The sequence below is a fragment of the Myotis yumanensis genome, unplaced genomic scaffold (genome assembly GCF_028538775.1).
Source record: "Myotis yumanensis isolate MYYU_CA2020_CCGP unplaced genomic scaffold, mMyoYum1.0.hap1 SCAF_11, whole genome shotgun sequence".
NCBI classification, from domain to species: Eukaryota; Metazoa; Chordata; class Mammalia; order Chiroptera; family Vespertilionidae; genus Myotis; species Myotis yumanensis.
In genome coordinates, this window is record NW_027223762.1 from 41,940,233 (window position 1) to 41,968,169 (window position 27,937).

Genomic DNA, 27,937 nt, shown 5'->3' on the forward strand with positions numbered 1-27,937 from the left:
CTGCACGTCCGTTTTCTCTCCCCGGAGAGTGTGGATCGTGCCGTAGGTCCCCTTGCCCCACACTCTCCGGCTCCTTTACTACGTTCTCAGCCTTCTCTCCCGGGAGCGCCGGGCGCGCCCTTCCTTCCGAGTTCAAGAGTGTAGCTGGAGGTTTGAATCTGGGGGCAGGGATGGAGCGGGAACCCTCAGCCTGAGCACCCCCCCATTTCACCCCCCACCTCCAGCCCCCCCCCGTCCCCGTCCCCCCCCCCCCCCCCCCCCGCAGCCCGCCAAGCGCCCGATCCAGCCAACCTCCAGTTTTCCGCTAAGTCTCCTCGGAGTTGGTTATTGATCCGGCTGAAAGGCCGCAGCTCTGAGGCTGTGCGTCCCTGGGGAGGAGGGGAATGAGAAGGGACGAAGGCTGGCGGTTGGGGGAGGGAGTTGATGAACTCCAGAGGATGTAGGGCTTCCCTCAGTACCCCGGGGCCGCCCCAGCCTCCCTCTGGGGCCGGGAGTGGGACTAGACCAGGGGTGGAGGAGTGGGGCCCCCCGCGCCCGGGTGCCCCCGCCCGCGCGCGCTGCTCCTTTGCGCGCCCCGGGAGCTAGAGACCCGCGACCCGGGCCCAATCAGCTGAAAGGGGGCGGGGCAGCCGGCGGGGCGGGGCGGGGCCAGAGGAGGAGTCGGAGTCGGGGCGGGGCCCGCGAGGGGCAGCGAGCCCGGGCTGGGCCAGCCAGGCGGTGGCGAAGGCGGCGGCGACGGCCGGCATGGGCGATGGGGGCACGGAGCGCGACCGTGGCCCCGCACGCCGGGAGTCACGCGGCGGGCGCAGCGCGGACCGCGGCAGAGCAGAGGCCCGGAGCGCCGATGCCGGTGGCCGCAGCCCCGAGAACATGGCCAGGACCTCCAGCCCCGCGGGGTCCAGGGAGAGCGGCGCCGACAGCGACGGGCAGCCCGGGATCGGGGACGCCGACCACTGCCGCCGCATCCTGGTGCGAGGTAAGAGGACAGCTCGCGGCCCTGGGCCACCGGACCCCACTCGACCTCGACGGGGGTCTCCGACCTTCCCGCCGGCTCCCCCTCCCAATTCATACATCCGTCAGTCGGTCCATCAGTCAGTAAATATTATTTCGAGTGTCTGTTGTGCGCTGGACATTGACAAAGCGGCGGACGGGATGGAAGAGATAGAGGAGGGAGGGTGGACTCCACCCTGCGTTCCTCGCGGCAGGTGCGGAGCACAGCGTCCCAGCTCAGAGGGGTCTGGACTGGAGGGATCGGAGCCCAGAGCCGCGGGGCCGGGACAGGCCCGGCTCGGCTCGGCGGCGGGGGAGCTGCCCGGCTTCCCGCCCAGCCCAGGTTCCCGTCCCCAGCGACGCAGACCGCTCTGTAGCTCCCAGGAGAGGCACAAGGATTGGGGAATGCCTCTCGCAGCGCTTGCCCGCCTGGGCTACGCTCTCCTGGTTCCCACTTCCTTACGGCGCCTGGGCCCAGCCGCTGTCCGTGAGGCCCTTTCCGGGCCTAATCTGCCCCTTTCTCCCTCGCCCTTCTCCCTCCTCTCTTCTTTCTGGGCCATTTCTCCCTGCCGAGCTCGCCTTCTCTGCACTCTCCTGCAAGCACCTCTGGGCTGCACCCGAGTTCCCAGCTGTCCCTAGCTTCTCCCTGGCCTTCCGACCCTCCAGGCAGCCTCAAGCGAAACTCTAGGCCCAGCTTTCGCCAGACCGGGGCTTCGCCCAGAGAGATGAGAGGAGAAAGGGAATTCTGGCGTCTTGCTGTTAGCCCGTTTCTAGGCCTCCGTCAGAGCCTGAGGTCTGTTTTCCCCAACATCTCAGAACCCCCGGGACTGGAAACCCACAGCCCAGAAGAGGCCATTTCGGGTAGTGGTTCCCCCTGGCTTCTTTCTCCAACTCCCTGGCCTAGCGTCCCTCTGCTGCCTTTGTCCAGCCCCTTCTTTCCTAGCACACATCCCGCCTGTGAGGTCCTCTGGAGTGTCCGGCCCACTGCCTGGGACGGGGAACTAGCTGACTCTAGCCAGAGGTCGCTCCAGGTCCAGGATCCTGAGTTTTGTCAGATCTGAGCTGGGCTATCCACACACAGACTGGGACACCTTGGCCTATTTGACCACATACCCCCCCCCCCCCCACACACACACACAGACACACAGACACATACAGCTGCTGGGTTTGGTGGCTCTGGGAATGGGGGACAGGGCTAGAGTATGGGGAAAGTCCAGTGTGAAGGGACCCTGGTCTTGGGAAACACTCCTGGTATCAGGTGTGATCACCTAAAGATGGGGTACCCAGTGCCATTCTTGGGGCAGACTTGAGTTACAGGACAGGGCATGGGTGTCGTCCCCATCCAGCTGGGATCCCAACAGCTGTATGGACCTATTGGACACCTGGGATTAAATCAGATGGATGCCATTCCATAGACTGAGGGGTGTCCTGGATGCAATACTCTCATATTAAGGCCCTCAAGTGACACCACCTCACACCCCATCTGTGGGTGGGCATTTCCTCTGCCTGGACAATTGTGAGTTCTGTGGGGTGCAAGACACCCACGCTAGGAATAATCCACCTCCAGGCAGAGATGGACTTTGTGCATTGGCAGGGTGTACTTTTATAAATGCATATATGCACATACAGCGATGCCATTACATTTGTATAATAGAATGGAAATATGCCATTGAATGTGTATTTACACACCTAAAAGAAATAAAAGGTACACAGGGCCCTCATAAATCCCTCTGTCCTTTCCCGTTTAGTAACAAGGAGGTTATTATAGGCCTGAGATACTCGGTAGGTCATTTACCACTAATCCCTCCTAGCCAGGGTCACCTGCGTCATTCCAGGCCCTCCTGGGGCCCAGAGCAGAGGCTCTGACAAATAAAAGGCTCAGCATTAGTGCAGGGAAGTCAGTGGTGTCTTAGCCCCAAGATGAATGTCCCTCCATATGCTCTAAGCAGAGGGTACATTTTGCCCTTGACACATCCTAAGTATCTTTAGAGCAATGGTTCTCAACCTTGGCTGCACATTAGAATCACCTGGGAATCTTTTTAAAATCCTGATTTCTGGGCCTCATCCTCTGGAAATTCTGTTTCTTTGTTACTAATGTTGTGGCCCCACCCCATAACAAAGAAACAGAATTTCAGCCAAGATTGAGAATCACTGCTTTAGAGGAAACCAAAAACAGGTCAGATTGGAGGCATTTACCATCATAGCCTTCAGGATGCTGGTGGGCCGAGAATTCTGGGAAAGAGCCCATCCTCTCTTGGCTTTCCTTTCTTCCTCTCTCTTCTCCACTCTGCACTTGCTCCCCTGAGGTTCCCCATCCCAAGGTAGCAAATCTTTTGGGGGAGTCCCATGACACAGGAGAGTAAGAGGGGGTGCTGGAATTAAGAGAAGTTGGTTTGTATTACTAGCCTTACAGCCTTTTGAACTTGAACCAGTTTCTTTGCCCCTTCATACCTCAGTTTCCTCATCTGTACAAAGAGACCCTTAGCGCTTACCTTGAAGGGCTGTGCTAAGGGTAAGAGTGATGTCCATGAAACTGCAAACACGCAGCAGAGTCTGCAGAAATGTTCCATTGAGTGAAAAATGGGAAGCCGGGAGATGACCCACAAACCACTTCTGGTAATGGGTTTCCTTCCTTCGAGGCTCCCCCCAACTCACCCCTTGTTGGAGCAGCATCTCCTTTGTGCCCAGGCCCAACCGTGTTTGGAGGTGAGCAGCCAAGGGGTGGAGAACTGTAAAGAGGATCGGGGACTCCTTGCAGCCCCGACCCCAAACCCCTCCAGGGACCCTCGCTCAGCCAATCACTCAAGCTTCTGGCTGCCTCTGGGGAAAGCGGGTCAGGGGACAGGGAGAGGGACCTTCCTGCTTCCCCCGCCTCAAAATGGAGGCGGCGTTATGCCTCACCAGGGACAAACAAGGCTGCTGGGATAACGCGTGTGCACACAACAGGACCCCGGCACGCCCACTACGGGCACAGACAGGCTTCCCCAGGGACCTTACAGCTCCGAAGAGCTCCCTACACCTCTGCGTGAACGGCCCCCGTCTGCTGAGGGGTAGGGATGGGGATCCTTTTGTTTCATATTTGCTAAGGGCGCGCCAACCCTGGGCTGGAGACGGGCTGCCTCCTGCGCGGCCTAAACCGCAAGGGGCAGCCGCAGTGCAAAGGCCTTTTCGGTGGACCCGGGATCCCCCGCAGTCACAAGAAGTGGGGCAACTCTCACCCGAAACTCCCTGCAACCTCACCATCTAGGCTGGCACTGCACACTCAGACGCGCCCACGTGATTTCCAGGTCAACCCCCAGATGAATTCCACAGCCCGTCTGGATAGGGCCTGGAATGGCCGCGCCTGGATAGAGCCTGGAATGGCCGCGTGCCAGCGTCACCGAAACAAAGCCTCGTGTCGGTCCCTACTCACCCGAAGCGATCCCCTGAGTCTCAAAAAGCCACTCCTGCCGGCTGCACCCTCCGCCCGCAGCTCTGTGCTGCCACCTTGGCCCCAGGCCCCATGGGGTAGGACTCAGCGGCTGCCCTAAGAGCGCTCCCTGCGCCGAGACCCGAGGCGCTCCCCGCCTGGCTCAGCACCCCGACTGGGAGGAGGAGGACAGGGAAACTGCAGGACCCCGCGACTGAGTGAGTGTCTGCCAGCCACCCCGCCCCAACGCCACCACCCACCAGCCGAACTGCTCTCACTGGGTAGCCGGATGGATGCGCGCAGCTCTGTGGCTGGGGACGGGGAGGCGCAGGAAGGCCAGGGCCACTGGCTGCGCCGGGGACGCAAGTCCCGCTGTGGATGTGAATGTGGGGAAAGCGGGCATTGATCTTCATGGAGCCCGGCCCCACTGAGATTCCGGGGACAGTGCTGCATCCGCGCTCCAGATCACGCCCATCGGAGCATTTACAGACGGCAGACTGGAGAGACCCAGGACCTTGGATGCTACAGACAGAGCTGAAGACGCCCGGCAGGGGCGTGGCTTCAGGGCTTGAGCGGGGAGTGGCCTGCGGGCACGGACTCCCTCCACCCGCAACCAACTCTGTACTAAGCTCCCCAGCGTCCCCTTGCTTTGTGCTTGGACTCACAACAGCCACTGCACCTAGGGGCTCCCCGGACTCTCCGAAGGACTCATCAAGGGCACACAGATAAGCCAGCGCCCAGGCAGCGGCTGAAATGTTTAAATGGTTCGTGCAGAGACTACACTTTGGGTTTTTTATTTTAATTTTTAGTTTTGGGGTTTGTGAGAGTTAGAGTTTTTTATTTTCCTGGGATTACTTTGTTTTGTTTATTGTTTTTCCTTTTGCTTTGTTTGCTTTTGGCAGAGGGGCTCACATTCTCATTGAGGGACTATGCTGGGCTCTATCCTTTTGGTCTTTATTTTCCCCTTTATATACAGGCTGTTGTAACCCCTCCCCTCCCAACACACACACACACACACACACACACAAGCAGACCAGCAACCAAATGTATTGTCTGATGTGTAGATAGAATGTTATCAAGGAACAGTGCTGGGTGTTGGGCCGCTCCTTGTGTTCTCATGCTAGTTCCGCTGCCCTGGGTGAACACTTGGATTAGGAGGCTGTGGACCCACTACTGCCTCTCTCTCTCTCTCTCTCTCTCTCTCTCTTTCTCTCTCTCTCTCTCTCTCACACACACACACACACACACATACACACACACCTACAGGATTGGAGCTTTGAGTCTTTACACAGTTGAGGCAGTGAGCACTTGGGACTGGAGGGGGCCACCGGAGACATGTGTCCCTGGGCCTAAGCCGACAAATTTGAGTTTTCACCCTCTGCTCATCACCTGTAGGGAGAGAAGGTGAGAAGGCATCTAAGGGTCTTAGTGGCTCTATGTCGTTTCTTCAATTACCCTCTACTGGAGCCTGGGGCCTTAGTAGCCCTAAGCTCCCCACTCTGTTTGCCTAATTTCCTTGATTTGTATTTTCAGCGGGTGGGGGCATGGGAAGTGTATGCATTTTGCCTTCAGTGTCCTGTTTGGCTAATACAAAATGAAGATGGGCTTGGGGAAGCTGTAGGGCATGGCAGTGTCTCTTAGCTCAGTTTGAGCAACTCTGAGAGAGGACATGGAGGCTGAGTGGGCCTGCCCAGGAATCCCTGGGTCCCAGGATGGTCTCCGCGCCTGGTTGCCTTCCTCCCCCTACCCCCATCCAAGAAAGAGGTTGGAAGGTGTCAAGCGGGGGGACCAGGGTACCCTTGGACACTGTAAAAGACGTGGCAGAATCAGGACCCATCTGGCCTACTAAGCCGAGGGGTGGTGGGACCCAGAACAGCCAGGGCTGAAAGCAAGGAAGGGAGGGTGAGGGTGGGGTCGGACCCTCCAATCACCTCTCTACCGGTCTCCCCTTCGCTGGCTAGCTTGCTTTTTGATTTGTTCCACAACATTAGCCAGTACATACTATGTGCCGACCAACCTGGCGTGGCTTACCAATCAAGAGACTGATACGCCCCACGCAATCGCTCAGATGTGTGCCTAGCACACAGTAGGCGCTCAGTAAATATTTGTCGAATGAATGAAAGGAGACATTGCCAGAAGCATCAGAGCATATTTCACTAAATAGAAGGCCTTAACGCCCTCCCCACCCCCCAGGAACATCTGTTCTAAGATGACCTCCTTATTTTTCGACATCAAAATGTCGTTCCTAATACGAAATGATGATGATGCCAGAACACAGAATAATTAAAATATAAAGGTGATAATGCCATATTTTTGGAATTTCCTGCAATCCTCACTTTTGGGAACCACGGAGAATAAAATCGGAAAAGCCTCAAATGTGGTTCTTTTACTGGTACCAGGGCCGGAGAGACCGCTAGAGGCCCACGGGGCTGGAGCCGAAGGTCTGGGAAGCGCAGGTCCTGGGAAGGGCAGCATTGTCCGTAGTGAGTCTCCAGCCCTGGTGGCTGCTGAGTGTGCGGTTCCACCCGCAAAGCCAGCCAGGGCAGTGCGAGAAGTAACCAGATACATCTGCCTGAACCTCTCCACCGAATTCACACTCATCCTTCACAGGAACTTGAAACTACCAAACTAGCGGGTAAATTAAAGCCAGGGCGTGTTCTGAATTTTACTACACCCGCTGCCACCTCGCCCACCCGTGAGCTTGGGGAGTCAGGGCCCGGCGGATGGAGGACGCCCGGAGGACCCAGCCTGGCAGATGGAGAGAGGACTTAAAGCGGAAGAAGGCTCCTAGATACACGCCCCCCCTCCAGTTTCAGGTGTATTCTTCCAGGAGATTTTCCCATTTTCATATACAAACATTAGCAAAGTGGAACATTTTACATAATGTGTTTCGCAGTTTACCTTTTTAAAGAATTCAATCCGCAGGGGTTATCTTTTCAGGCTCAACCCTTTCACAGCTTCCTTTGGTTGGCAAAGCAAAATTCTCCTGGCCTTTGGAGGATGTTCCGGTTGTTTTCCCCAAAGATAAACACTGACTATTTTGGCCACTTCTCTGACTATTTCCAAAGAGTAATTTCTAGCAGTGGAATTGCTGCTTGAAATTTTCGTGTTTTTTTTTTTCCCTTTAAATAAAAAGCGTGTTTCCTTTCATTTTAAAACAGTAACACATGTGATCAAAAAGTTGTTGGTTTAAGCACACAGTGAATAATCTCTTTCCCGGCCCCATCCTCATCAGGTTCTCACAGGGCTGAAAGTGGTCCCCCCTTTTTCCTAATGTGTCCTTTCAAATAATTGTTATGATTATGCACGTCACTGCTATAGTCTTTTTTCTTTTATTTTTTACTCATATGGTAACATCTCTATATTTTTCGGCACTTTACTATTTTCACTTACCAGTATATCTTGAGATGTAAATAATTTATTACTTGTTTTTTACATATGCATAGTATTCCATTTACTGCTAAATAGATTGGATGGACCATAACATATGTTATAGAACCAATACCCTATTGGTAGACATGTATTTTTTTTCTTATTTGTTGCTATTATATACACTGCTGCAATAAATAAATTTGCTCCTTGGTCATTGCTACCTGTATTTGGAAGATAATGCCAAATTTCCCTCCACAGATGGTACCCACCCCCCACAAACAGTGCTTTTATCTCCAAATCTGACCACCACAGTTTACCCTTTATATCTTGATAGCTATTGTCAAATTGTTCTTCAAGAAAAAATGCTTAGCAATTTATAACCCCACCTTTGCCCTCTCCCCACATTGGACATATATATAATCTTTGTCAATCTTATATGTAATAAGTAGTACCTTGCTGGCATTTTATTTATTTGTTTATTAATTGTTTCTTCATTTTCTTTTCATGTTTATTGGCCAGTTGTATTTCTTCTGCCGTTATCTATTAATTCATTTCCTTTGACCAGTTTTCATTTTCAAATATCCCTTTCTTTACTGATTTGCAGAAACTCTGTATTATGGATAGTAGTAGCTCATTGCTTTCGATATGTGTTTCAATTTTTTTGAGTTTATAATCTGTCTTTTAATTTTGTTTCTGATGTCTGCTGTTTCCTGAAGTTTAAAGTAACTTTCTAATTACAAAACCAATCCATGCTGCTTTGCTCTATCATGTGAAGGTTGAAAGTTCTTTATTTTCCCCATATAATGCATTCCATTCCCAAAATGTAACCTCCCAATTTTCCCTAGTAACTGAAAAAAAAAATATGAAAGTTATATGTTACAAAAGTGGGAATATTTTTTTTTGCAAACTGCTTTTTTCATTTAATAAACATTTGTGAAAATCTTTCCATATAGAATTGTCTCATTTTTTAAAAAACCTGGACAGTATTTTATTATGCAGATATGATTTATTTAAACAGTTCCCTATTGATGGGTATTTAGGTTGGCTCTACTCTTTCACTATTACAAACAATGCTTCAGTGAACATCTTTGTTTCCCTATTTGAACAGACAGTTGTTAAAAGTCTCATTTATGAAACAATCTGAAAAATGTGAAAATATGTGGGACATTTTCTATTAAGGAATTGTTAATTTTGGGGTTGTAGTGATAGTACTGTGTGCTTTTATTTTTAAAGGAACCTTATTTTTAAGAGATACATACAGAAATTTTCTAGATGACATGATATGATGTCTGGGATTTGCTTAAACTTATGGGCTATAAAAGAAATAGGATTGTTCCTGAGTTTATAGTTGTTGAAGTCAGAGGATATGTATATCAGGGCTCATTAAACTGTTCTCTCTAATTTTGTATATGTTTAAACTTTCTCATAATAAAATGTTTTCAATAAATATAATTTCAAATATATCTGGTATGAGTATAATTAAAGGATAAATTCCTAGAAGTGAACATTTGAAATCCAAGCATAGATGCTTAAAAATACGATAGATATTTCCAAATGCCAAAAATGTACTAATTTATACTCCCAGCAATTGTATATAAATGTGTCACTTCTCCACATCCTCCCATCCCAGGATATACTCAATTTTTTAGAGTAAAATCTTTTCAAGTGAAAAAAATATTATTTTTATTAGCATGAAGTTAAATTAGTAATTTAAATGAGGTTAAGTAATTTTAATATACTTATTTTTCATTTTCATTTCCTATTCTGTGAATTTTTAAATTCATGAACTTAGCCATTTCTGTATTGGTTTGCTCATTGTTTTCTTATAGTTGTAATCTTTGCTATGAATTTTTTATCTTTTTTAAAACTTTGCTATGAATTTTTTCTGAATTAAAATTTAAACTGTAGCCGAAACCGGTTTGGCTCAGTGGATAGAGCGTCGGCCTGCGGATTGAAGGGTCCCAAGTTCGATTCCGGTCAAGGGCATGTACCTGGGTTGCAGGCACATCCCCAGTGGGAGATGTGCAGGAGGCAGCTGATCGATGTTTCTCTCTCATCGATGTCTCTAACACTCTATTTCTCTCCCTTCCTCTCTGTAAAAAATCAATAAAATATATTTAAAAAAAAAATTTAAACTGTAGTCACATCTAGTGGTCATTTCCTTTTGGGCTTCTGCATTTTAATTCTCAATTAGAAAGGTTTTCTCCAACCAAAAATAAACATATTATATATTATATATAACATTACATATATATATATATATATCTTAGAATTTTTGTTAAAATTTTATTTTTGTTAGTCTTTGCAACAAACCAAACAATAAAGAAGTACACAAGGTAAGAAGGGGGAAATCTCACCCCTCTGACTGGTTTCCACTCTCCAGAACAAATGGAAAAGAGCGATGTTTATCCTGCCAGACTTAACCCTTTGTAGGTAAAAGCGTACTCGCATGTGTGCGCGCACACACAGGTACACACAGGCAAAAGCACAGACACAATTATTAGTTTTACTTTTTGTTCTTTGTAAAAATTGGTTTATACATACTTCCTGTTTTTATGTAGCAGTATATAATGGACACCTGTCCGGGTCAATATATGGAGAGGTACCTAGTTCTTGTTAATGTCTATCTACATAATAGCGAACGCATGATTATACTGTGATTTCATCAACATATTCCTACTGATAAACATCTAGCTTTTTCCTTTTTCTCTCTCTCTCTTACAATCTATGCTACAAACAGTGGAACTATCTTTATCTAAGTATACTAATATTTCCCTGGGGGTAAAAACCCCTATAAAATTTCTAGGACAAAGAATTTATGCATTTTTAATTGAGTTAGGCATGTGAAATTGCCCTCCAAAAAATCCTCATATTGTGTTAAATTGTGTTCTTAATAACAGAGTTTGAAAGAAACTATATTTTCCCTCATCTTTGCCAGCACCATTTTCTCAGCCTGATATGGCATCTGAAAAAAAAATTGTATCTCATTGCTGTTGTAACTTTCATTTTCTCCAATTCCTTCTGAGCTTGAGTATGTTTTATATGTTTAGCTGCTTGCATTTCTCTTCTCTAAATAACCCATCACATAATTTGCTCAGTTTCCCACTGGGCTGCTTGGCTTTACTCATTTGGCTATAGAGACTGTGTGTGTACTAGAAATTAAGACTGTTTTGCATGTATTATTAATATTTTATTATTATTAATATTTTATCCAAGCTATCATTTGTTTTGTAACTGCCTCTCACCCTGCAGAGGCTTTTATTTCTAGGCACTCAAAACTATCACTGGCTTTCCTTTTGAAAAATTATTTTAAGGTGTTTTTCAATCTTTAGAGCTTTATATTTTACATTTAAATTTGTGATCCATCTTGTGTTTATTTTTCCATGTAGTGTGAAATAATTACTTTATTCCAGATAATGAGCTAATTGTCCAAAAGCCACATCTTTAATAGTTCTGTCTTTCCTTCAACTAATTTGAAACGTCATCTTTATAACAAACCTAATCTCATTTATGCATCGATTTGGTTCATAACTCTTGTGCCAGCATCATACCATTTTAGTAGCTCTAGATTTGTTATCTGTTTCACTTTGTGACAAGCAAGTATTTTCTCCTCATTCTTTAGCACTTTTTCTTAACTATTCTTTCATTTTCAATGTTTCAAATAAACTTGAGAATGAATTTTTCATAAGGAATTTTTATAGTAATTACATTATATTTGCAGATTAAAGCTGGAAGGACCTTATCACGCTTTAAAAATCAGCACATTAACAGATTGTCATGCAAAGGTGGGTGCTAGAGGATGAAGTCAGGTAGGGCTTTGAGGTGATCGCTTAGAGAGTTCTAGAAGGGGGTATTATTTGGTCCTGGAGGTCAGGAGCATTCGCTAACTCTTATCAGGCAGGGGTCACCACCTCTCCCAGGGCACAAGCTCCTTAGACATAATTGTCCTCTCCAGTACCACAGGGCCCAACCCTCTTTAAGGAGCTGAAGGGCAGCAAAACTCAGGACTCATTCCATTCAGACTCACGCATTTCACCCTAACAAGCACCTACCTGCAAAGAGGCCCTGGAATTAAAGCTTTTCCTACTTCCTGGTGCTTCCCCCAAACTCTACCCAGAGAAGGAATGATTCCGGGAAGGAGGCTGTGTCACTAAGGATGGATGAGATTTTACTGCAGAGACAAACCAACGTCTCAGCAGTTTAACAAAATACAATTGTATTTCTCTCGCCTAAGATAAGGCCCTCACAAGTGAACAAGGGCTCGTCTTGGTGCCCAGAAACCCAGGCTGATGAAGCTCCATCTTGGCTCCTGCTTCAAGAACCATTACAGTAAGGGGAGGGGTGTGGCAGGTTATCAACCAGCTTTTAAAGTCCTCACCGACGGTGCCCGTGCCCTTTTTCCTGGCTAAAACAAGTCATATGGTCATATGTCATTTCAGAACGTTAGTGCAGCCCTACCATGTGCCAGGAAGGAGTTGGAAACACTGGAGAGCAGCATTCACGATTTACCCACTAACTTGGCTGTAATGAGTGGCTTTCTCTGACCATCCTAGCTAAAATAGCAGACATACACACGCATATGCACATGTACATGCACAAACATACATACACACTATTGGTATGGTTACTGAGTTTTGGTTATTTAGAGAGGGTCGGTAATATCACCTTATCTTGTTTTATTGTCTTCCCAGCATTTATCATTACCTTACATATTAGTTTTAAAAATTTATTATCTGTCTTTCTCCCCAGTACAAGGCCTGTGGGAACATGGACCTTGTTTATTTTGCTCATTTCTATATACCCAGACCCTATAACAGTATTTGGCACATAGTAGGTGCTTATAAAATATATATCGAATAGTTGAATATATATAGTTGTAAATATATAGTACAGTACTACAAGTGTTCAATAACTTTCTTTCACTTAATGACAGTTAATCTAGACATTGCCTTATTTGTTTTAATTGCATGGCATTTTATAGTATGCATTACCATAATTTGTTTAGTCATTTGCCTTGTGGGGAAGATTGAGGATGCTTTCAGATTTTTAATATTTTGAACAATGCTTCCGCAGACATCTTTATCTATCCCTTGGAGCACATGAATCTATGATTTTCTGAATAAAATAAAAAGTGTTGGGGCAAACGTTATGTGCATCTTAATCTGGACGAATGCAACCTTAAAAGGTTGTGACAGTTCATGGTGCTACCCACAGTGAATGGGAGTGTGGATTCCCTACGGTGCATCACTGCTTTGTTAATCATCTTTCAATGCCTTTCCGACCTTACGGGACACAATTTCCATTGTTGCTTCAACTTGGATTATCCCGATTTCTGTGGAGCTGTGCTTATCTTTCCATGTTTATTGGCCATTTGGCATCTTTTCCTGTGAATAGCCCAGATAAAGTATTTGAACATTTTGTCTACTACACTTTTTCCCTTTTAAAAAATAATTTATCTTAATTGCATTTTATATATTCTGGATATTATTTCTTTATTTTTTAAAAAGTATTCAATTCTGTGTGGGGTGATTTTTTTGTTTTTGGTATTTTACCTGGGTTCTGGCACTTTTGTCATACAAAAGTTTTTAGCTTTAATATAGTCAAATACATCCTTTGTTTTTCCTGTTCAGCTCCCTCCAGTTTTGTATCTTGCTTAGAAAGCTCTTTGCAAGCTTAGAATTATAAAAATACTTTCCTATATATTTTTAGTGCCTTTATCATTTCATAGGCTATGCTTTGTTCATTCATTTGAAACTTATTGTTATTTATGATGAGACAGGAATATTATATTTTATTTTATTCCAAACAGATAACTTATAGACATCAATCTACTTAACTCCACTTATTGATCGATCAAACTTTCCCCAAATGCCATCATTATATATACACGGGTCTAATTGTGTACTCTTGATTCCATTGTTTCACAATTTTCAGTCATTTGAATACTACCTTCATCATTTCTGTTATATTCCTGTTCCGTTTATTTACTTAATATTATAGCATAATACATTTTAAAATTAATACTTACTTTAGCTTCATGCTAAGCACATAAAATCATAGGTTTAACTTTCTCTAGCAAATGTTAAATAAGTGCTTAATTATTGACATGATGAATGTTTATTTACATGCCATTTTAAATCGTCTTACAAACCACGGGTGCAGAGGCACTTCGGGAAACACTATTGCATTCTTTCCTCTAACGCAGCGGTTCTCAACCTGTGGGTCGCGACCCCTTTGGGGGTCGAACGACCCTTTCACAGGGGTTGCCTAAGACCATCGGAAAACACATATATAATTACATATTGTTTTTGTGATTAATCACTATGCTTTAATTATGTTCAATTTGTAACAATGAAATTGGGGGTCATCACAACATGAGGAACTGTATTAAAGGGTCACGGCATTAGGAAGGTTGAGAACCACTGCTCTAACGGATTTGTCCATTTCGGTGACAGAACATCACTCTAGCTTCATGGTGTGTTTTATTGCTGTTATTGTTCATGTCTTATTTTGAAATAACTTCAGACTCTCAAGATAGTAAAAATAGTACCGAGAACTGTTGTGAATCCATCAACTAGTCTCTCCTGATGGTGACGTCTTATGTATCTGTAATACATTATCAAACTCAGGAAATTGACATGGCACAATATGATTGACTAGACCAGTGGTCGGCAAACTCATTAGTCAACAGAGCCAAATATCAACAGTACAACGATTGAAATTTCTTTTGAGAGCCAAAATTTTTAAACTTAAACTATATAGGTAGGTATATTGTTATTAACTTAATTAGGGTACTCCTAAGGCTTAGGAAGAGCCACACTCAAGGGGCCAAAGAGCCGCATGTGGCTCGAGAGCTGCAGTTTGCCGACCACGGGACTAGACTACAGAGCTTTCTCAGATTTTGCCCATTTCTGCCTGCACTTATATTTTGTCTTTATATATAGTCCAATGACATTTTATCGCATTTATAGATTCATGTAACTACCACCACAGTCAAGATACAGAACCATTAGTCACCATCAAGGAGCTTCCTCACAGACCCCTTCATAGTCACACCCTCCCTCACCTAACCCCCTGGCACCCATGGCTCTGTGGGCCACTCTATAACTTTGTCATTTTAATAATGTTATAGAAATGGAATCATACGGTACAGAATCTTGGGAACTGACTTGTGGGTTTTTGTTTTGTTTTTTTTTTTTTCGCTTAAAGTATTACAAAGGGTATTACATAAGTGTCCTTTTTTCCCCCCCGCCCTTGACAAACCCCTACCCTCCCTTACCCCCCAGTGTCTTATGTCCATTAGTTATGCTTATATGCATGCATACAAGTCCTTCGGTTGATCTCTTACTCCCCTCCCTCCTGCCCCCCAACTCTCTCTGGCCTTCCCACTACAGTTTGACAATCAGTTTGAGGCAGCTCTGCCTCTGTATCTATTATTGTTCAAAAGTTTGTAATGGTCTTTATTATCCATGAATGAGTGAGATCATGTGGTATTTTTCCTTCATTGACTGGCTTGTTTCACTTAGCATAATGCTCTCCAGCTCCATCCATGATGTTGCAAATGGTAGGAGTTCCTTCTTTTTAACAGCAGCATAGTATTCCATCGTGTAGATGTACCAAAGTTTTCTAATCCATTCATCTACTGATGGGCACTTAGGCTGTTTCCAGATCTTAGCTATGGTGAATTGTGCTGCTATGAACATCTGGTTACATATATCCTTTCTGATTGGTGTTTCTGGTTTCTTGGGATATATTCCTAGTAGTGGGATCACAGGGTCAAATGGGAGTTCCATTTCCAATTTTTTGAGGAACCTCCATACTGCCTTCCATAGTGGCTGCACCAGTCTGCATTCGACTTGTGGGTTTTTTTCCTCACTTAGCATAATGACATAGAGATTTGTCCAAATTGTCATGTCTATCAAAAGTCATTCCATGCCAAACCGGTTTGGCTCAGTGGATAGAGCGTCGGCCTGCAGACTGAAAGGTCCCAGGTTCGATTCCGGTCAAGGGCATGTACCTTGGTTGCGGGCACATCCCCAGTAGGAGGTGTGCAGGAGGCAGCTGGTCGATGTTTCTCTCTCATCGATGTTTCTAACTCTCTATCCCTCTCCCTTCCTCTCTGTAAAAAAATCAATAAAAATATATTTTTTAAAAAAAGTCATTCCTTTCACTTGCTGACTAATGTCCCACGGTGTAGCAATACCACAGTTTGTTTAACCACTCACCTACTAAGGGACATCTGTTTTTTTTCTATTTGGGGACTATTACAGCTAAAATGGCTATGAACATTCATATTTAGCTTTTTTTAAAATCCTCACCTGAGGATATATTTTTTTTACTGATGAGAGAGAGAGAGAGAGAGAGAGAGAGAGAGAGAGAGAAACATTGATCGGTTGCCTCCCCTATGGCCCCTGACTGGGAATCGAACCTGCAACCTTTTGGTGTACCGGAGGAGGCTCTAACTAACTGAGCCACCCAGAGCCAGGGCATCATGTACAGGTTTTGATGTGAACCTAAGCTTTTGTTTCTCCTGGATAAATGCTCAGGGGTGTGATCATTGGGATCCATGGTAAGTATGTGTTTAACTATTTAAGAACTGCCAGATTGGTTACCAGAGTGGCTGAACCATTCACACTCCTCCCAGCAATGTCTGAGGGCTCAGGTTTCTCTGTATCCTCACCAGCATTCGGCACTCTCCGTGTTTTTGTTACCTATTTTAATATATGTTCCTGTGGTTTTGATCCATCTTTCCTGATGGCTATTAATGTTGAGCATCTTTTCATGTACTTACTAGTGTTTGTATGGCCTGTTTTGATACCCACCAGGCAAGTCTGAGGTTGCCTTTCTTATATGGTTCCTGCCTCCCCTGGCCCTGAGAGGGAGGCTGACCTTGACTGCTCCCTGAATGGGAATGCTCCTCTTAGCTCTTCCACGGGCTGGAAGGGGTGGGGGTGATGGTGGGCGACTTGACCTCAGTGGTTAGGAGCACAGGCTCAGAGCTTCGGGTAAGCTCTGGGTGGGCTTCCTGGGGAGAGAATGTGATGCTCCCAGTACCATACCCCAAGACACTTTCAATGAAAATCAATGCCTTTGGAGATGGAGTCACTTAGGCGTTGTGAGGAAGTTCTCAGACTGGGCTCACAACTGGAAATAGTAGGACCTGGTCACAACAGAGTCACAGTATGACCGCACCTTTTCGGGATGTAGAAAGAATTGGAGGGGAAGCTTGAGTTGTCCCAAAAGGCCTGTGGTTCCCACCAATATTCTAAGAGTAGGACTCACATCCGTCATGCTCTGCCCAGAGCCCCTGAGCAAGACCTGCCCAGTGGTGGCGGGAGGGCCACCTCTGCAGCAGTGACTGTGTCTCCCCACCCAGAGAGCTGACTATGAGCCCAAAGGTGCTAGAGAACCTCTGAGATCCAGGAAAGGACTTGTGAGTTGGAGCCCAGGCGGCGCCAAAGCACATCCTGGAGGAGTGAACTGGCCCTGGCAGAAGCCAGGAAGAACCAAACTCATAAACCCTACGGTGAGGAGGAGGGTGTGAGAGGGGGGAGAGGTCTCAGGTTCACCCTCTAGAGCAGGGATTCTAAGGTAGCTCTGCCGTCGGTGGCTCAGAAGGAGCCTCCTGACAGTCACACATCCCACATGCAGGTCCTTCCCTATGTCTTCCGGGGCAATCATGACCTCATCCAGAAGGTTCCATTTTCACCCGTGACCAGAGTCCTCTTCATTACGACCTATGATTGAATCATTAAGGCTTACTAAAAGAGGGTATTCATAATGTAAAATAAGGGTGTTTCTAAAACTTACTGAACAATGTCAGTGGGACCTTGGGGTCAGCTACTTAAAATGTGTTTATTTGCCAGTCTGTAAAGTGGGGATAATAATAGTTCCAACTTCACTGAGCTACTGGAAGGGTAAAGGGTTAAAACAGTACCTGGCACAGAGCAAGCATTGTGTCAGCCGTCATCATGACTAAAACATAAGCAGGGACTCCCCACCCCTGCAGAGGCTAGTGCTCCTGCCACTGAGCAGGGGGTTTTGACCTGGGCTAGGGCTGCCTATGCTTGATCAGGCTGCCTTGATGGTAAGTTTTCCCACTGACATTAACCTTCTTAGGAAATGGTAAATTTCTGTTAGCTTAGTTTTATTGTTATCAACAGTACTAGAGGCCCAGTGCACAAATTCATGCACCAGAGGGGTCCCTCAGCCTGGCCTGCGGGATCAGACTGAAACTGGCTCTCCAACATCCCTCCAGGGGTCCCAGATTGCGAGAGGGCAATCTGGCCAGGGAGGGATGTGGGAGGTTGACCAGCTGGAGAGGGACCGCAGGAGGGCTTCAGGGTGTGCCTGGCCTGTCTCACTCAGTCCCAATTAGCTGGACCCCAGCAGCAAGCTAACCTACCAGTCAGAGCATCTTCCCCCTGGTGGTCGGTGCACATTATAGCGAGTGGTTGAGTGGTCTTAGCATATCATTAGCATATTATGCTTGGATTGGCTGAACAGATGACTGAACACTTAGCATATTAGGCTTTTATTATATAGGATGTGTTGGGAGTGGTTTGGTAAATCCTACAGAATACACTGCTGCATATTCCACAATCTAATTTTTAACATAAAACTTTCTAATAACTAGATTTCAAACCATCCATGTGTATGGTTCAAACGTGGATCATCTCTGTCCCTATATATATATCACGCCCCCCCCGCCCCAAAAAAATTTGACTTTTGTGGAAAACATTATTGCTGTTACTGAGCTCTTTAAGGGGGACCATCAGGTGAGTGTGGGCTGCAGAGTTTTCAGCCTCTCCTAAGTAGACTCCAGAATATTGGAGACCCCCACATGGAGGGCCCAGGAGGGTGGCCCTGCTCTTCAGAACTAGGTACTTGGGGAGTGGCAGCAGCTCCTGTCTGCAAGGCACCCCAGCTTGATGTAGAGGCAAGGGTCCTCGGGCTCCTCCTGGGGACCCCAGCTCCCCAGGCTGTCCTCTATGTCACAGCAGCTGCCCCTGCATGGACCCAGGAGCGTCTGTGCAGAGTACTCACACATGTGCACACACACAGGGCTCAGGACCTGGCTCTGGACACCTCCTCTAGCAGCCTTACCTGATCGATCATACCCAATGCAGATCCATCTTCTCCTCTGCACTTGAAGACTTGCTATCTCTTTCCATTTGTTCTTCATTCTGCTGAGGGAACAGAATCCTGCCTGAGTCAGAGTGAATCCTTTCTGTCCACACTATGAAAGTAGACCTGATTGCCAGTTCGATTCCGGGTCAGGGCACATGCCCAGGTTGTGGGCTCAATCCTCAGTTGGGGGCATGCATTAGGCAGTTGATCGATGTTTCTCTCTCACCAATATTTCTCTCTCATCGATGTTTCTCTCTCTCTCTCTCTCTCTCTCTCTCTCTCCCTCTTCCTTCTTCTCTCTCTAAAATAAATAAAAGCATATATATATATATATATATATATATATGACCTGATGTTTGTACTGAGGCCCATTCACATACATATACCCATTAGATACAATATACTGCCTTGGGTGACTGAGGAAGCTAGGTCCAGAGAGAGTAGGCCACTTGTCAGAGGTCATGCAGTCAGGCCCAGCCCCAGGAGTTCCCCTGTAATTAAGATGCTTATTGGTGGCCTAACTCCTTAACTGGTGAACTAACCTGCCTCCTTGCACCACTCCTGCAGATGCCAAAGGGACCATCCGGGAAATTGTCCTGCCCAAGGGCCTGGACCTGGACCGGCCCAAGCGGACCCGCACATCCTTCACAGCCGAGCAGCTGTACCGCCTGGAGATGGAATTCCAGCGCTGCCAGTATGTGGTGGGCCGTGAGCGCACTGAGCTGGCCTGCCAGCTGAACCTCTCAGAGACCCAGGTAAGAGGGTATCGGGCCACTGCACCCCACCCTGGCAGCCAGGGAACTCCTTCAGTGTGAGAACCAACCTTGGAGGAGTTCAGACATGCATTAGGGGCACGCTTAAAGTTACAGGAAAATCAGAGAAAATAATTCCAGTGCTGACAAGAGAGAACTGGTATATGCCAGTGAGGGTCTTCATGATGCATCAGGCAATTTGGATGAAACGGGGAGAAACCTGCGGGGAGGGACACTCTTAATGCTGGGAGTGGCTTAGGGGGATGTTGGCAAGTGAGAGAAGCTTGCAGAAAGGGATGGTGAGGGGTTGGGGTTGGGGAGAGAGAGATTTTACACAATTGGGACCTCAATTCCCCATTCTGGGCCTTTTCCTCCCCTCTGTCACCTTCCCTTCATCCCGGTGTGGCTCAGAATCTGTTGCTAGAGAGAAGGGGTCTGAATACCCCCTTCACCCAAGAATAGCATTTTAACAATAGTGTGCTCACCCAAAGGCAAAGCTTTTGTAAACTGAGTTTCTATCTTGTGAGGGTGGAGGCATTTCAAGCTGGCGATAGAGCCGTGTCATGAAACAACAACAATAATAATCATACTTACTCAGCACTCGCTTGTGTCCAGGCACTGTTCTAAGTGCTTTGGAGATGGGTTTTTAGTTGATGGTGCTGAGGTTTTCTTTTTGTTCATTTGTTTATTTTTTCAGCCAAGAAAGTAAGGGTTTGTTAAGGAGAGGGAGCCATGCCCAGAGTCACAGGTAGCTGTGTTCCAAGGCCTGGCTCTCTGATGGCTTCCGGGGGGGTGGAAAAAATATTAGTCATGGTGACAACAGAGTTAGGGTGCTGGCCTCCACTGATAGCTGGTGCTCGGGCGGGCGTGATTGATCACTGCGTCTGGTCCTGATGGCAGCCTTGGAGTTGTTCCGTCCAATTTCACATGGATTTGTTATGGGGATCGTTTCACTTTCCCGGGTCCGGAGCTAAAGCACAGCTGAGGCCAAGATAGTCTGTTTCGTTTGATTGAAAACTGTCTCAGGAGTCAGTAGACCCAGGACCTTGTTCCTGGATGCTGACCAGACCTCATTGTCCTGAGGGCTTGATGATTAAGCAAGGGGTGGGGAGTCAGGCACTAGGTGAGGCCAGTTTGAGGCAAAGGAAACACATCAAAATAAAAGGCCAGATTAAAGAAAATAAGGTTTCTGTGTGGTTACAATGCTGGATATGTTAATTCGCGAATCCCTTCCAACAAACCTTTGATGTAGCTACCAGCATTATCCCTTTTTATTTTTTTTAAATATATTTTTATTGATTTCAGAGAGGAAGGGAGAGGGAGAGAGAGATAGAAACATCAATGATGAGAGAGAATCATTGATTGGCTGCCTCCTGCACACCTCCCACTGGGGATTGAGCCCACAACCTGAGCATGTGCCCTGACCAGGAATCGTGACCTCCTGGTTCATAGGTCGACACTCAACCACTGAGCCACGCCAGCCAGGCAGTATTATCCTGTTTTACAGATAAGGAAAGATTATACCCAGAGTCATACAACAAGTAAGTTCCAGAGCTGGGGTTGGGAGAAGCAACCTGGCATCTTTTTTTTTTTTTTAATATATTTTATTGATTTTTTTTACAGAGAGGAAGGGAGAGGGATAGAGACTTAGAAACATCGATGAGAGAGAAACATCGATCAGCTGCCTCCTGCACACGGCCCCACTGGGTATGTGTCTGCAACCAAGGTACATGCCCTTGGCCAGAATCGAACCTGGGACCCTTGAGTCTGCAGGCCAATGCTCTATCCACTGAGCCAAACCAGTTAGGGCAGCAGCCTGGCATCTTTATGCTGCGTGTAATCTGGGCGATCAACCTGGAGCTTGTCAGAGAGGGACTCGGAGATCCTTTGTTTAGCTTCAGCTCTAATAGTTAAATCTCATACACAAGGGAGATCAGTCAACAGATGTATTGCAAACAAGGCCAAAGCAGGATTTATAGAGAGAAGAGAGGAAGGAGAGGAGTAGGAAGTCCGTGGGCGGGAGGGGTACGCTTCCTGGGGAAGGCTGCGGGAGGGTGGTGAGGCCCCTCCCTGTGCTGCTGGCTGCTGTCCTGCCCCTGGCACCCCAGGTGCTGCGGTTAGGTCTGGATTGCACCACCGCCCTCCCACGAACTCCTCTGGCTCCTCCAGTCACGCTAACAGAATGCTGTCCAGTCCACCCTCATAGGGGGCAGTAAGATGTTCCTGGTCTTCCCTGTCCTCCCAGAGTAAACCCCCAGTGGAGCAGAGAGCGAGATGAGGAAAAGGCAGGGAGGATGGGCCTGCTGGCCAGGGCTGATGTCCTGCAGGCATCGGTGAGTCCTCTCCACCTGGGCCGGTTTTCCTCCAGAGGCCTCTGCAGAGTCCCAAACAACCCAGCAGTTGGCCACAGTTCTTCCAGCTGGGCCCTCTCTCCAGCTGGGCTCAGGCTGTGATCACAGAGGGAGCTTCAGTGAGTGGGCCCAGCCCATGTTCCTGGGGGACCTTGGGGGTCAACCTCAAACCCTGAAGTCTAGGCACAGAGTCACCCCCAATACCTGCCCCTCCTCTCTGTCCTAACTACCCTCTGCTTCACCTAATTTTGCCTCCAAACTCTCCCCTGAAACTTTGCTGTCCAAGGGCTCCTCAGATGTCCAGGGCAGTAGCTCCTCTCAGTCCTCATCCTTCCCCTGCCCTGCCCCCCGTACACACTGCATTTCCTGACTTTGAAGGTCAAAGCCTTCCCTAAGGCATCTTCACTTTCTCCCAAGAGACCTTTCCCACATGGCTTGACCTGTAAAAGTGTGTGTGTGTGTGTAAGTGGTATTTGTGTGTGTGTGGTATTTGTGTGTGTGTGGTATTTGTGTGTTTGTGGTATTTGTGTGTGTGTGTGGTGTGTGTGTGTGTGTGTGTGTGTGTGGTATTTGTGTGTGTGTGTGTGTGGTATTTGTGTGTGTGTGTGGTGTTTGTGTGTGTGTGTGGTATTTGTGTGTGTGTGTGTGTGTGGTATTTGTGTGTGTGTGTGTGTGTGTGTGTGTGTGTGGTATTTGTGTGTGTGTGTGTGTGTGTGTGTGGTCTGGTGAGCACCAACCATATGCAGTTCCCAAGAACAAGAATGTGCCAATGGGGATGCCAAGGCACAGAGAGGTGAGGTAACTTGTCCCATGTCATCCCACTACTTAAGGGAAGAACCAGAATTGAACCCAGGCTGCCTGGCCTCAGGGTCTTCTTCACCATGTCATCCGCTGCTCTACCAGAATACCATGTCATAGCACTGCTGCCCTGTCCATCTGTCCCACTGCTGGTGTCTGAGACCCAAGTGGGTAGAGACAGAGTTTTATTCATTCTTGTCTTCCCAGCATATATTAGGCGCTTGCTATGTATGTGTTATGTGAATGAATGGCCAGAGTACCAGGGTCAGAGCAGGAAACAAGAACAGAAGGTGTTGCTGTGGAGGAAAGGAAGGTGAGCAGCTGGCTCCAGGACTCCCCTCACTCGGCGAGCCCGGGGGATGTTTTCAGGACCAGGGACCAGGTGCCAGGCTGAGGACCAACTGCCAAGTCCCAATGCTGACATGATCCCCACCTTGCTTGGATAAGAGCTACCCTGGCCCTCCAGCAATTGTCCTCAGCCCTGTGCCCATCGCCTCTGCCCCAGATCCTTCTCCAGAACAGCAGAATAGGTGGTATCCTCCTGTCCAGGTTACAAAAACCAGGGCCACTCAGACACACAGGTTTCATTCATCTCAGGTTAAGTCCATGCCCACAGTCACAGGAAGCGCCTCTTAAATATCAATGTCACTTCCCACATGCACTGGACCCAGGCGGCCCACACAATGGGTCTTGGAATTTAACACTGACCATGCCTGAGCCTGTAGAAGGTGACGGGTGAACTTCCGGAAAATGCCTCCCCAGTCTTGGCAGCCAAGTGGAAACCACACCCTCCCCTGATGTGCAGCATGGGTCACAGCGGAGTCCCACAAGGGGTCAGGGGTGAAGCTACCAAGCATTCACTGAGTTGTAGATGAGCCAGGAGAGGGAGGAAGCCAGGTGGCAGACCCAGGGAAACCACAGCAGGCTCGGGAAGACAAGGGGAGGGCAACGCCCCAGGAAGTGCACTGTGCTTCAGAATGCGAACTGTGCCCCTGGGAGCGTGCAACTGAACTGAGCTTTAAAGAACTAGTAACTGCCCTGACCAGTTTGGCTCAGTGGATAGAGCGTTGGCCTGCAGACTGAAGGGTCCCAGGTTCGATTCCAGTCAAGGGCATGTACCTTGGTTGCAGGCACATCTCCAGTAGGGGGTATGCAGGAGGCAGCTGATCGATGTTTCTAACTCTCTATCCCTCTCCCTTCCTCTCTGTAAAAAAACAATAAAATATATTTTTTTAAAAAAGAGAGAGAACTAGTAACTTCGGATTTAATCCTGGGAAGAGGGTGACCCGTCAGGTGAAATTGGAGGCTTCCTGGAGGAGGAGGGGCTAGTTCAGGGGCTCTGAGCCTGTCCCTCACTCAGTTTGTCCCTTGTTCCCTGAGCCTTATAAATCAATCCCTTAGGGACCGTGGGATTGATGGTGGGAAGTAGACAGGCAGGTCTTCTCACTCCCATTTTCTCTGCTCCAGCACCCACCTTCACTGTTTGCAGCATTAGAATCACCCCACAGAGCTTAAAATAATAAATACCATTGCCCTAGCTGGTTTGGTTCAGTGGAAAGAGCGTCAGCTCAAGGACTAAAGGGTCCCAGGTTTGATTCCAGTCAGTTGCAGACTTCATCCCTGGCCTGGGTCGAGTGCATGGGGGAGGAAACCAATCAGTGTGTCTCTCTCAAATTGATGTTTCTCTCTCTCCATCCCTTCCATTCTCTCTAAAAATCAATGGGAAATATTAATGAGGCAAAGCCCTCTGCTTGGAGTTCCTTATTTGATCCCTGCAACAGCCCAGGTGTTTTTGTCCTCATTTTAAAGATGAGAAACTGAGGGTCCAGGTGGTTGGCGTGGTGCCTGGCCTGAGTCCTAAGAGAGTAGGCACTAGCCAGGCAGAGGAGCTAGGATGTGTGGGGGAGTATGCTCGACATGCGGAGTCCCAGGCCCCCAGCATCTGGTGGGCCTGCTCCATGGAACAACGGAATTTGGGGATGACACAGATACAAGGGTTTTCTTCTTTACACCCACGTCCTCTGCCAGCCTTGGTCACATGGCCCCTGGCCTTTCCGTACTGGATCTCCTTCAAATGTCACCTCTTCAGAGAAGCTGTATTTGCCAATCCGCTAATAAAAATTATCTCCCACCCTAGCCAGTTTGGCTCAGTGGACAGAGTATTGTCCTGTGGACTAAAGGGTCCTGGGTTCGATTCCAGTCAAGGGCACATACCTCGGTAGCAGGCTGGATCTCCAGCTCTGGTAAGGGCAGAGGCAACCAATCAATGTGTTGCCTCTGCCCTGTGTTGTGTTCTGTGTGGTGTGTGTGTGGTGTGTGTGTGTGTGTGTGTGTGTGTGTGTGTGTGTGTGTGTTGCCTTTCTGTCTCTCCTATTCCCTTCCACTCTCTCTAAAAATCAATGGAACAATATCCTCGGGTGAAAATTAACAAAACAAACAAACAAACAAACAAAAATGTCACCTTCCCTGTCTCTTCCCCCCTTTCCTGCCACCTTTCTCCAAAGTAGTGCCCCCTCCCCCATAGTGTGGTCCTGGGGCCGCTACCAGCATTGCACTGTCATCTGTCCAGAAACAGAGAGTATTTAGATATTATATAGCAACTTTTCTAGTAATTCACTATAATTGTATTTTACAAAAGAATTGGTCCAAGACAAATTAGAAAATTTAAAGTCATTCTTCACCCCCCAGGAATTTGAGAGACCTGCTCAAAGCACTATTGCCACCTGATAGTCATGTTTTCATTTGTTGTTTAGCTTCTGTCTCCCCTGTACACCATCCAGTCCACACAGCAGGATTCGCTCTGCTTTCTTCACTGCCAGTTCCCCAGCCTGGAGCAGTGCCTGGCACATAGTAGGCACTCAATACTTACCGGTTGGATGAATGTGTGAGTGAATGAGTAAAGCAAGCAGTCCCAAGTAGATCCTGTAAGTCTCTGGTCACTTTCGGTATCGAAACTCAATCCAATCCACTTGGCATCATGTTGAGAAGCCCAGCCTTTATAGGTTACAGGGTCAGAGGGGGCTGTGATGGGTTCAGACAGGGGATGGTCAGGTTGGGTTAGAGAACTCACTTCAGAGCCCGTGTCAGAGCCCACACCAAGAGGTGGGACCATCCGCAGACGGAGCAACTAGCCCTGCCTTAGCCCCACACCTTAGAGGGCCCCACTTTGGCTCTCCTCTGGCCATGCCCCTCCCTGGGGTGAGGATTCTGCAAGGCCAAGGGGTCCTGCCCACCACGAGGAGTCTGTGCCCAGCTTCTAGACCACACCCCAGGTGTCCAAGATTCCAGAATTCCCTGCCAAACCCACTTCTGGCACCTGGCACCTGCCTGGGCCTCTGCCCACATCAGCCTTCCGCAGGGCAGACCACACAGCCATTATTCAGAAGCCTCGGCCCATGAAGTGGCCAATGGGAGCTGTTTGCAGAATGAGAACAGACTGGGGTGCCCACACACGTGCAGGTCAGAGCCAGGGCAGGCCATGAGCCAGAGCTTTCCAGCTTCTTGCTCCCCGAACTGCAAATGTTAAGGCTTGGATTGAGGCACAGAGATCCTTAAACAGTGGTTCTCCTACCTTGGGATCACCTGGTGTCAGGGTCCAGCCACTCCCATCCAGGTGGATTGGTCTGAGGTTAGGAGTCAGCTGGCTCTCATGGGTGGCCAGAGTTGAGAGGCACTGCTAGAGAGATGCTGCCACAGTCCAAGCGAGAGGGGCAAGGAGGGAGAGGAGGGCCTGCGCTGGGGAAGGTGGGGAGAGGTCCCTGTGTAGGGGAGTGGATCTGAGCTGGGTCTGTACATGTGCAGTTTATTTTTATTTTTTAAAGATTTTTTTATTGCCTAGTTGGTGTAGCTCAGTGGAAGAGCATAGACCTATGAACCAGAAGGTCAGGGTTCGATTCCTGGTCAGGGCCTGGGTTGCAGGCTCAATCCCTCGTGGGGGGCGTACAGGAGGCAGCCAACCAATGATTCTCTCACATCATTGATGTTTCTCCCTCTTCCTTCCTCTCTGAAATAAAAAATATATATATTTTTTAAAAAGATTTTTAATTTATTTTTACAGAGTGAGGAAGGGAGAGGGAGAGAGAGAGAAACATCAATGCGAGAGTGAAACACAGATGGGCTGCCTCCTGCACACCCCCTTTTCCAGGGATCAAGCCCGCAACCTGGGCATGTGCTCTGACTGGGAATCGAACCAGCAACCCTTTAGACGCACAGGATGACACCCAACTAACTGAGCCACACCAGCCAGGGATGTCCATGTAGAGTCTAACAGGCAGGTGGATAATGGCCTGGATCTCAAGTTGGGAATTACTAGCACATCAATGGCTGAAACCATGCCCTTGGCTAAGAGTGGAAGACTTGTTGAACCACGAGGGGAACTTCATTTGTGCCTCCAAACTCCACCCTCCATCTGCCAATCCATTCCTCCATCCCAGGCCACAGTCAGCTAGCAGTGAAGGGGGGCCGATGATTTGGGGGGGGGGGGGGGGGGGGGGGCGGGGCCTGATCAGTTCACCCAGAGCAGGCTGGTTGGGGGAAGACCTTAATGACACTCTGGATGTTCTTCTTCCCCCTCTCACTCCACCCCTGCTCCCCCACTCCCACACCCCTGCACCCCTCTCCTTTTCTCCCCCCTGCCCCCTTGGCCTTGCCTGTCCCCTCTCCCTTCCTGGCACTTGTCCCCCAAGGTGAAGGTCTGGTTCCAGAACCGCCGCACCAAACAGAAGAAAGACCAGAGCAGAGACCTGGAGCAGCGGGCGTCCTCCTCGGCGTCCGAAGCCTTCGCCACCTCCAACGTCCTGCGGCTGCTGGAGCAGGGCCGCCTGCTGTCCGCGCCCAGGGCCCCCGGCCTCCTGGCCCTGACGCCCGGCCTGCTGGGCCTGCCTGCCGGCCTCAGGGGCACCGCCTTGGGCGACCCCAGGAACTCCTCCCCGCGCCTCACCCCGCTGGGCTCGGGCCCCGGGTCCCCGCCGCTGCGGCCCCTGCCCCCGGCGCTCTGCTTCTCGGCCGCCCCGCTCCTGGACCTGCCCGCCGGCTGCGACCTGGGCTCCTCCGCCTTCGAGCCCTACAGCCCGCCCTGCAGCCGGCTGGAGCGGGGAGGCGGCAGCCCCCGGGGCGCCAAGAAAGCCAGCGCTTAA

At 48.3% G+C, this 27,937-nt stretch overlaps 1 protein-coding gene across 1 annotated transcript; it reads left to right on the forward strand.

The window, feature by feature from the left end:
• Positions 1–744: 744 nt before the first annotated feature.
• VAX2 (ventral anterior homeobox 2) lies at positions 745–27,937 on the forward strand. The gene is made up of 3 exons (XM_070428462.1): positions 745–976; positions 19,469–19,656; positions 27,488–27,937. Exons 1-3 carry the CDS (start codon positions 745–747, stop codon positions 27,935–27,937), a joined length of 870 nt encoding a protein of 289 aa, XP_070284563.1.

Bases quoted from the DNA above. Each gene is read 5' to 3' on its own strand.
- VAX2 (XM_070428462.1), top strand. From the start codon at position 745: ATGGGCGATGGGGGCACGGAGCGCGACCGTGGCCCCGCACGCCGGGAG. The intron at 977-19,468 runs GTAAGAGGACAG...CCACTCCTGCAG, and splicing joins CCGCCGCATCCTGGTGCGAG to ATGCCAAAGGGACCATCCGG. The intron at 19,657-27,487 runs GTAAGAGGGTAT...TTGTCCCCCAAG, and splicing joins TGAACCTCTCAGAGACCCAG to GTGAAGGTCTGGTTCCAGAA.